Here is a 12481-nt window from a genome sequence, read left to right on the forward strand (position 1 = left end):
ATCATCCTCCCCTTTCCTCCATCCATCCCCTCCTTGTATATGTATAGAGCCTTCCCATCACCCCCCCCCTTTCCTCCATCCATCCCTCCCCCTTTCCTCCATCCACCCCCCCTGTATATGTATAGAGCCTACCCATCATCCTCCCTCCCCCTTCCATCCACCCCCCCTGTATATGTATAGAGCCTACCCATCATCCCCCCCTTTCCTCCATCCATCCCCTCCTTGTATGTGTATATAGCCTACCCATCACCCCCCCCCCCTTTCCTCCATCCATCCCTCCCCCTTTCCTCCATCCATCCCCTCCTTGTATATGTATAGAGCCTACCCATCATCCTCCCTCCCCCTTCCATCCATCCATCCCTGTATATGTATAGAGCCTACCCATCATCCCCCCCTTTCCTCCATCCATCCCCTCCTTGAATATGTATAGAGCCTACCCATCATCCCCCCCTTTCCTCCATCCATCCCCTCCTTGTATGTGTATATAGCCTACCAATCACCCCCCCTTTCCTCCATCCATCCCTCCCCCTTTCCTCCATCCATCCCCTCCTTGTATATGTATAGAGCCTACCCATCATCCCCCCCATTCCCTCCATCCCTCCATCCATCCCTCCTCCTGGCTATGTAACTATGAATGGAGGGATGGAAGGATGAATACATCTTGGAGGGTCAATGATGTTCAGACAGGTGACTGCACTTACGGCACGTTCGGGGCGACCTCCAGTCCACGGTGATCCCCTGCTGGCAGCATTGATGGGCGTACGCCGCCACACTGGTGCAGAAACATTCACAGTCTCCACCACGACTACAGCCGCACGTGTCCGACAGACAGTTGGAGTAAAACCAAGTGACATCCACCTGATACATAGCACAGAAAACACAGGACTATCATAATACAAGTGACTATCCTGACACACACATATATTACAGTACAGGGGACTATCCTGACACACACATATGACATTACAGGGCACTATCCTGACACACACATATGACATTACAGGGGACTATCCTGACACACACATATGACATTACAGGGGACTATCCTGACACACACATATGACATTACAGGGCACTATCCTGACACACACATATGATATTACAGGGGACTATCCTGACACACACACACACATATATCACAGTACAGGGGACTATCCTGACACACACATATATCACAGTACAGAGGACTATCCTGACATACACACACAGATATCACAGTACAGGGGACTATCCTGACACACACACACACACACATATCACAGTACAGAGGACTATCCTGACACACACACACAGATATCACAGTACAGAGGACTATCCTGACACACACACACACACACACACACACACACACACATATATATATCACAGTACAGAGGACTATCCTGACACACACACACACACACACAGATATCACAGTACAGGGGACTATCCTGACACACACACACACACACACACACAGATATCACAGTACAGGGGACTATCCTGACACACACACACACACACAGATATCACAGTACAGGGGACTATCCTGACACACACACACACACACACACACACAGATATCACAGTACAGGGGACTATCCTGACACACACACACACACACAGATATCACAGTACAGGGGACTATCCTGACACACACACACACACACACACACACACACAGATATCACAGTACAGGGGACTATCCTGACACACACACACACACACACACACACAGATATCACAGTACAGAGGACTATCCTGACACACACGCACACACACACACACACACATACATATCACAGTACAGAGGACTATCCTGACACACACACAGATATCACAGTACAGGGCACTATCCTGACACACGCACACACACACACACACACACACAGATATCACAGTACAGGGGACTATCCTGACACACACGCACACACACACACACATATATCACAGTACAGAGGACTATCCTGACACACACACGCACACACACACACACACAGATATCACAGTGCAGGGGACTATCCTGACACACACACAGATATTACAGTACAGACGACTATCCTGACACACACACAGATATCACAGTACAGGGGACTATCCTGACACACACACAGATATCACAGTACAGGGGACTTTCCTGACAAACACACATACACACACACACACACATCACAGTACAGAGGATTATCCTTACACACAAATATCACAGTACAGGGGACTATCCTGACAAACACACACACACACACACAGAGATATTACAGTACAGAGGACTATCCTGACACACACGCACACACACACACACACACACACACACACACACACACACACACACACACACACACATATATCACAGTACAGAGGACTATCCTGACACACACACAGATATCACAGTACAGGGGACTCTCCTGACACACAAAGATATCACAGGACATGTGACTGTCCAGACACACATATAGATATAACAGTACAGGTGACACACACACACACACACACACACACACACACACACAGTATCCTGACACACACACACACACACACACACACACACACACAGTATCCTTACACACACACACACACACACACAGTATCCTGACACACACACACAGATATGTCCTGACACACACATAGATATCCCGCAGTGACACGTTATACCATATACTCCACCTGTATACTCCGCAGTGACACGTTATACCATATACTCCACCTGTATACTCCGCAATGACACGTTATACCATATACTCCCCCTGTATACTCCGCAGTGACACGTTATACCATATTCTCCCCCTGTATACTCCGCAGTGACAGCTTATACCATATACTCCCCCTGTATACTCCGAAGTGACAGCTTATACCATATGCTCCCCCTGTATACTCCGCAGTGACACGTTATACCATATACTCCCCCTGTACACTCCGCAGTGACAGCTTATACCATATACTCCCCCTGTATACTCCGGAGGGACACGTTATACCATATACTCCCCCTGTATACTCCGGAGTGACACGTTATACCATATACTCCCCCTGTACACTCCGCAGTGACAGCTTATACCATATACTCCCCCTGTATACTCCGGAGGGACACGTTATACCATATACTCCCCCTGTATACTCCGGAGGGACACGTTATACCATATACTCCCCCTGTAAACTCCGCAGTGACACGTTATACCATATACTCCCCCTGTACACTCCGCAGTGACAGCTTATACCATATACTCCCCCTGTATACTCCGGAGGGACACGTTATACCATATACTCCCCCTGTATACTCCGGAGTGACACGTTATACCATATACTCCCCCTGTATACTCCGGAGTGACACGTTATACCATATACTCCCCCTGTATACTCCACAGTAACAGCTTATACCATATACTCCCCCTGTATACTCCGGAGGGACACGTTATACCATATACTCCCCCTGTACACTCCGCAGTGACAGCTTATACCATATATTCTCCCTGTATACTCCGCAGTGACACGTTATACCATATACTCCACCTGTATACCCCGGAGTGACAGGTTATAGCATATACTCCCCCTGTATACTCCGCAGTGACACGTTATAGCATATACTCCCCCTGTATACTCCGCAGTAACACGTTATACCATATACTCCCCCTGTATACCCCGGAGTGACAGGTTATAGCATATACTCCCCCTGTATACTCCGCAGTGACACGTTATACCATATACTCCCCCTGTATACTCCGCAAGGACACGTTATACCATATACTCCCCCTGTATACTCCGGAGTGACAGCTTATACCATATACTCCCCCTGTACACTCCGCAGTGACAGGTTATACCATATTCTCCCCCTGTATACTCCGGAGTGACACGTTATACCATATACTCCCCCTGTATACCCCGGAGTGACACGTTATACCATATACTCCCCCTGTATACTCCGGAGTGACACGTTATAGCATATACTCCCCCTGTATACTCCGCAGTGACAGCTTATACCATATACTCCCCCTGTATACTCCGCAGTGACACGTTATACCATATACTCCCCCTGTATACTCCGCAGTGACACGTTATACCATATACTCCCCCTGTACACTCCGCAGTGACACGTTATACCATATACTCCCCCTGTATACTCCGGAGTGACACGTTATACCATATACTCCACCTGTATACTCCGCAGTGACAGGTTATACCATATACTCCCCCTGTATACTCCGGAGTGACACGTTATACCATATACTCCCCCTGTATACTCCGCAGTGACAGGTTATACCATATACTCCCCCTGTATACTCCGCAGTGACACGTTATACCATATACTCCACCTGTATACTCCGCAGTGACACGTTATACCATATACTCCCCCTGTATACTCCGCAGTGACACGTTATACCATATTCTCCCCCTGTATACTCCGCAGTGACAGCTTATACCATATACTCCCCCTGTATACTCCGGAGTGACACGTTATACCATATACTCCCCCTGTATACTCCGCAGTGACAGCTTATACCATATACTTCCCCTGTATACTCCGCAGTAACACGTTATACCATATACTCCCCCTGTATACCCTGGAGTGACACGTTATACCATATACTCCACCTGTATACCCCGGAGTGACAGGTTATACCATATACTCCCCCTGTATACTCCGCAGTGACACGTTATACCATATACTCCCCCTGTATACCCTGGAGTGACACGTTATACCATATACTCCCCCTGTATACTCCGCAGTGACACGTTATACCATATACTCCCCCTGTATACTCCGCAGTGACACGTTATACCATATACTCCCCCTGTACACTCCGCAGTGACACGTTATACCATATACTCCCCCTGTATACTCCGGAGTGACACGTTATACCATATACTCCACCTGTATACTCCGCAGTGACAGGTTATACCATATACTCCCCCTGTATACTCCGCAGTGACACGTTATACCATATACTCCACCTGTATACTCCGCAGTGACACGTTATACCATATACTCCCCCTGTATACTCCGCAGTGACACGTTATACCATATTCTCCCCCTGTATACTCCGCAGTGACAGCTTATACCATATACTCCCCCTGTATACTCCGGAGTGACACGTTATACCATATACTCCCCCTGTATACTCCGAAAGGACACGTTATACCATATACTTCCCCTGTATACTCCGCAGTGACAGCTTATACCATATACTCCCCCTGTACACTCCGCAGTGACAGCTTATACCATATACTTCCCCTGTATACTCCGGAGGGACACGTTATACCATATACTCCCCCTGTATACTCCGGAGTGACACGTTATACCATATATTCTCCCTGTATACTCCGCAGTGACACGTTATACCATATACTCCACCTGTATACCCCGGAGTGACAGGTTATAGCATATACTCCCCCTGTATACTCCGCAGTGACACGTTATACCATATACTCCCCCTGTATACTCCGCAGTAACACGTTATACCATATACTCCCCCTGTATACCCCGGAGTGACAGGTTATACCATATACTCCCCCTGTATACTCCGCAGTGACACGTTATACCATATACTCCCCCTGTATACTCCGGAGTGACACGTTATACCATATACTCCCCCTGTATACTCCGGAGTGACAGCTTATACCATATACTCCCCCTGTATACTCCGCAGTGACACGTTATACCATATACTCCCCCTGTATACTCCGGAGTGACACGTTATACCATATACTCCCCCTGTACACTCCGCAGTGACACGTTATACCATATACTCCACCTGTATACTCCGCAGTGACACGTTATACCATATACTCCCCCTGTATACTCCGCAGTGACAGGTTATACCATATACTCCCCCTGTATACTCCGGAGTGACACGTTATACCATATACTCCCCCTGTATACCCCGGAGTGACACGTTATACCATATACTCCCCCTGTATACTCCGGAGTGACACGTTATACCATATACTCCACCTGTATACTCCGCAGTGACAGCTTATACCATATACTCCCCCTGTATACTCCGCAGTGACACGTTATACCATATACTCCCCCTGTATACTCCGGAGTGACACGTTATACCATATACTCCACCTGTATACTCCGCAGTGACAGCTTATACCATATACTCCCCCTGTATACTCCGCAGTGACACGTTATACCATATACTCCCCCTGTATACTCCGGAGTGACAGGTTATACCATATACTCCCCCTGTACACTCCGCAGTGACACGTTATACCATATACTCCCCCTGTATAATCCGCAGTGACAGATTATACCATATACTCCCTCTGTATACTCCGGAGTGACAGCTTATACCATATACTCCCCCTGTATACTCCGGAGTGACACGTTATACCATATACTCCACCTGTATACTCCGCAGTGACACGTTATACCATATACTCCCCCTGTATACTCCGGAGTGACACGTTATACCATATACTCCCCCTGTATACTCCGGAGTGACACGTTATACCATATACTCCACCTGTATACTCCGCAGTGACACGTTATACCATATACTCCACCTGTATACTCCGCAGTGACAGCTTATACCATATACTCCCCCTGTACACTCCGCAGTGACACGTTATACCATATACTCCCCCTGTATACTCCGGAGGGACACGTTATACCATATACTCCCCCTGTACACTCCGCAGTGACAGCTTATACCATATACTCCCCCTGTACACTCCGCAGTGACACGTTATACCATATACTTCCCCTGTATACTCCGGAGTGACAGGTTATACCATATACTTCCCCTGTATACTCCGGAGTGACAGGTTATACCATATACTCCCCCTGTATACTCCACAGTGACACGTTATACCATATACTCCCCCTTTATACTCCGCAGTAACAAGTTACACCATATACTCCCCCTGTATACTCCGGAGGGACACGTTATACCATATACTCCCCCTGTACACTCCGCAGTGATACGTTATACCATATACTCCCCCTTTATACTCCGCAGTAACACGTTACACCATATACTCCCCCTGTATACTCCGAAAGGACACGTTATACCATATACTCCCCCTGTACACTCCGCAGTGATACGTTATACCATATACTCCACCTGTATACTCCGCAGTGACACGTTATACCATATACTCCCCCTGTATACTCCGGAGTGACAGCTTATACCATATACTCCCCCTTTATACTCCGCAGTGACACGTTATACCATTTACTCCCCCTGTATACTCCGGAGTGACAGCTTATACCATATACTCCACCTGTATACTCCGCAGTGACAGGTTATACCATATACTCCCCCTGTATACTCCGGAGTGACACGTTATACCATATACTCCACCTGTATACTCCGCAGTGACACGTTATACCATATACTCCCCCTGTATACTCCGGAGGGACACGTTATACCATATACTCCCCCTGTATACTCCGCAGTGATACGTTATACCATATACTCCCCCTGTATACTCCGGAGTGACAGGTTATACCATATACTCCCCCTGTATACTCCGCAGTGACACGTTATACCATATACTCCGCCTGTATACTCCACAGTGACACATTATACCATATACTCCGGAGTGACACGTTATACCATATACTCCCTCTGTATACTCCGGAGTGACAGCTTATACGATATACTCCCCCTGTAAACTCCGGAGTGACACGTTATACCATATACTCCCCCTGTATACTCCGGAGGGACACGTTATACCATATACTCCCCCTGTATACTCCGCAAGGACACGTTATACCATATACTCCCCCTGTATACTCCGCAAGGACACGTTATACCATATACTCCCCCTGTAAACTCCGCAGTGAAACGTTATACCATATACTCCCCCTGTATACTCCGGAGGGACACGTTATACCATATACTCCCCCTGTATACTCCGCAGTGACACGTTATACCATATACTCCCCCTGTATACTCCGGAGGGACACGTTATACCATATACTCCCCCTGTAAACTCCGCAGTGACACGTTATACCATATACTCCCCCTGTATACTCCGGAGGGACACGTTATACCATATACTCCCCCTGTATACTCCGGAGGAACAGCTTATACCATATACTCCCCCTGTATACTCCGGAGGAACAGCTTATACCATATATTCTCCCTGTATACTCCGCAAGGACACGTTATACCATATACTCCCCCTGTATACTCCGCAGTGATACGTTATACCATATACTCCCCCTGTATACTCCGCAGTGACACGTTATACCATATACTCCCCCTGTATTCTCCGGAGGGACACGTTATACCATATACTCCCCCTGTATACTCCCCACAGTCCGGGTGCAGCGGCGGCACTCACCACAGGGTGGCAGGCTTCAAACACCTCACTCAGTAAAATGCCGCACTCCTTCTTGGCAAACGGCTCCCGCAGCGGATTCAGGTGACAGGGACTCCGGGTTTCGGGGGTTTCAGAACACTAAACAACAACATAAAGGTGGAGACAACGAAAAACAAAAGTAACATATCCTCCATTGCCCCCCTGTAATATCATATCCCCCAATAGCCCCCCCTGTAATAACATATCCCCCCTGTAATATAATATCCCCCCATAGCCCCCCTGTAATAACATATCCTCCATAGCCCTCCTGTAATATCATATCCCCCATAGCCCTCCTGTAATATCATATCCTCCATAGCCCCCCCTGTAAAATCATATCCCCCATAGCCCCCCCTGTAATATCATATCCTCCATAGCCCCCCCTGTAATATCATATCCCCCATAGCGCCCCCTGTAATAACATATCCTCCATAGCCCGCCCTGTAATATCATATCCTCCTATTTATATATTAGAGATTATGGACGTTGCGGTTTCCCCATTACCTCGGCCGTCGTCCAGCTGTTCCCAAATTCCTGCGGATTAGTCAGCTCCAGCTCGTCCGGCGTCCTCATCTCATTCACCGTTTTTAAGTCAAAGTTCCCACAGAGTCCAGCGAGCGCCCCCTGGGGGGGAAGAGCATGGTGTCATGGTGTCACCCCCCATAGGCTGTGACCCGGGGCCCCTATACCTTACCTGCCACTGGGGCCCGGCCTGGATGTGGAGCGTCGTCCTCTGATCCCACAGGAGTGTTATATAATCCAAGGGGAAGTGGACGAATGTGAAGAAGCCGGCCTGCCAGACGTGCACCTCCTGGGCCTCATCCACAACGCTGGAGGGACTCTGCACACAAGAGAGGGGACTCAGTCACCCCCAAAATGTATCCCCCCAAGGAGGGCACGCAACATATTATCCTCCATAGCCCCCCTGTAATATCATATCCCCCATAGCCCCCCCCTGTAATATCATATCCTCCATAGCCCCCCCTGTAATATCATATCCTCCATAGCCCCCCCTGTAATATCATATTCTCCATAGCCCCCCCCTGTATATCATATCCTCCATAGCCCCCCCTGTAATATCATATCCCCCATAGCCCCCCCTGTAATATCATATCCTCCATAGCCCCCCTGTAATATCATATCCTCCATAGCCCCCCCTGTAATATCATATCCTCCATAGCCCCCCTGTAATATCATATCCTCCATAGCCCCCCATGTAATATCATATCCTCCATAGCCCCCCTGAAATATCATATCCTCCATAGCCTCCCTGTAATATCATATCCCCCATAGCCCCCCCCTGTAATATCATATCCCCCATAGCCCCCCCCCTGTAATATCATATTCTCCATAGCCCCCCTGTAATATCATATCCCCCATAGCCCCCCTGTAATATCATATCCTCCATAGCCCTCCTGTAATATCATATCCCCCATAGCCCCCCCCCTGTAATATCATATTCTCCATAGCCCCCCCCCTGTAATATCATATCCCCCATAGCCCCCCTGTAATATCATATCCCCCATAGCCCCCCCCCCCTGTAATATCATATCCCCCATAGCCCCCCTGTAATATCATATCCCCCATAGCCCCCCCCCTGTAATATCATATCCCCCATAGCCCCCCCCCGTAATAACATATCCCCCATAGCCCCCCTGTAATATCATATCCCCCATAGCCCCCCCTGTAATATCATATCCCCCATAGCCCCCCTGTAATATCATATCCACCATAGCTCCTCTGTAATAACATATCCCCCATAGCCCCCCCTGTAATATCATATCCTCCATAGCCTCCCTGTAATATCATATCCCCCATAGCCCCCCCCTGTAATATCATATCCCCCATAGCCCCCCCTGTAATATCATATTCTCCATAGCCCCCCTGTAATATCATATCCCCCATAGCCCCCCCTGTAATATCATATCCTCCATAGCCCTCCTGTAATATCATATCCCCCATAGCCCCCCCCCTGTAATATCATATTCTCCATAGCCCCCCCCCTGTAATATCATATCCCCCATAGCCCCCCCCCCGTAATATCATATCCCCCATAGGCCCCCCCCCTGTAATATCATATCCCCATAGCCCCCCCCCCGTAATACATATCCCCATAGCCCCCCCTGTAATATCATATCCCCCATAGCCCCCCCCCTGTAATATCATATCCCCCATAGCCCCCCTGTAATATCATATCCACCATAGCTCCTCTGTAATAACATATCCCCCATAGCCCCCCCTGTAATATCATATCCAACATAGCCCCCCTGTAATATCATATCCCCCATAGCTCCTCTGTAATAACATATCCCCCATAGCCCCCCTGTAATATCATATCCCCCATAGCCCCCCCTGTAATATCATATCCCCCATAGCCCCCCCTGTAATATCATATCCCCCATAGCCCCCCTGTAATATCATATCCCCCATATCCCCCCCTGTAATATCATATGCTCCATAGCCCCCCTGTAATGTCATATCCCCCATAGCCCCCCCTGTAATATCATATCCTCCATAGCCCCCCTGTAATATCATATCCCCCATATCCCCCCCCTGTAATATCATATGCTCCATATCCCCCCCTGTAATATCATATCCTCCATAGCCCCCCCCTGTAATATCATATCCCCCATAGCCCCCCCTGTAATATCATATCCCCCATAGCCCCCCCTGTAATATCATATCCCCCATAGCCCCCCTGTAATATCAAATCCTCCATAGCCCCCTGTAATATCATATCCCCCATAGCTCCCCTGTAATATCATATCCCCCATAGCCCCCCCTGTAATATCATATCCTCCATAGCCCCCCTGTAATATCATATCCTCCATAGCCCCCTGTAATATCATATCCTCCATAGCCCCCCCTGTAATATCATATCCTCCATAGCCCCCTGTAATATCATATCCTCCATAGCCCCCTGTAATATCATATCCTCCATAGCCCCCCTGTAATATCATATCCTCCATAGCCCCCCTGTAATATCATATCCTCCATAGCCCCCCCTGTAATATCATATCCCCCATAGCCCCCCTGTAATATCATATCCCCCATAGCCCCCCTGTAATATCATATCCCCCATAGCCCCCCTGTAATATCAAATCCCCCATAGCCCCCCTGTAATATCATATCCCCCATAGCTCCCCTGTAATATCATATCCTCCATAGCCCCCCTGTAATATCATATCCTCCATAGCCCCCCCTGTAATATCATATCCTCCATAGCCCCCCTGTAATATCATATCCTCCATAGCCCCCTGTAATATCATATCCCCCATAGCCCCCCTGTAATATCATATCCTCCATAGCCCCCCCTGTAATATCATATCCCCCATAGCCCCCCCTGTAATATCATATCCAGTATATAGCAGGATTCCCTCTCTGCCCCCAGTATATAGCAGTATATAGCAGGATTCCCTCTCTGCCCCCAGTATATAGCAGTATATAGCAGGATTCCCTCTCTGTCCCAGTATATAGCAGGATTCCCTCTCTGCCCCAGTATATAGCAGTATATAGCAGGATTCCCTCTCTGCCCCCAGTATATAGCAGTATATAGCAGGATTCCCTCTCTGCCCCCAGTATATAGCAGGATTCCCTCTCTGCCCCCAGTATATAGCAGGATTCCCTCTCTGCCCCAGTATATAGCAGTATATAGCAGGATTCCCTCTCTGCCCCCAGTATATAGCAGTATATAGCAGGATTCCCTCTCTGCCCCCAGTATATAGCAGGATTCCCTCTCTGCCCCCAGTATATAGCAGGATTCCCTCTCTGACCCCAGTAATATAGCAGGATTCCCTCTCTGCCCCCAGTATATAGCAGGATTCCCTCTCTGCCCCAGTATATAGCAGGATTCCCTCTCTGCCCCCAGTATATAGCAGTATATAGCAGGATTCCCTCTCTGCCCCCAGTATATAGCAGTATATAGCAGGATTCCCTCTATTCCCCCAGTATATAGCAGGATTCCCTCTCTGTCCCCAGTATATAGCAGTATATAGCAGGATTCCCTCTCTGCCCCAGTATATAGCAGGATTCCCTCTCTGCCCCCAGTATATAGCAGGATTCCCTCTCTGTCCCCAGTATATAGCAGGATTCCCTCTCTGCCCCCAGTATATAGCAGTATATAGCAGGATTCCCTCTCTGCCCCCAGTATATAGCAGTATATAGCAGGATTCCCTCTCTGCCCCAGTATATA

General features: G+C 48.4%; 1 protein-coding gene across 1 annotated transcript in view; it reads right to left on the minus strand.

Annotated features, from left to right (window-relative positions):
- The window catches only part of OTOG (otogelin), a 230428-nt gene that overhangs the window by 75491 nt on the left and 142456 nt on the right, over positions 1 to 12481 (minus strand). Inside the window, exons 27-30 of the mRNA XM_069967756.1 lie at positions 8984 to 9130; positions 8794 to 8913; positions 8272 to 8388; positions 702 to 858 (exon numbers count right to left, since the gene is read on the minus strand). Of these exons, the coding sequence (XP_069823857.1) occupies positions 702 to 858; positions 8272 to 8388; positions 8794 to 8913; positions 8984 to 9130 (541 nt within the window). The remainder of the gene's footprint in view (positions 1 to 701; positions 859 to 8271; positions 8389 to 8793; positions 8914 to 8983; positions 9131 to 12481) is intronic.

The sequence above is a fragment of the Dendropsophus ebraccatus genome, chromosome 4, assembly GCF_027789765.1.
Source record: "Dendropsophus ebraccatus isolate aDenEbr1 chromosome 4, aDenEbr1.pat, whole genome shotgun sequence".
Classification (NCBI taxonomy): domain Eukaryota; kingdom Metazoa; phylum Chordata; class Amphibia; order Anura; family Hylidae; genus Dendropsophus; species Dendropsophus ebraccatus.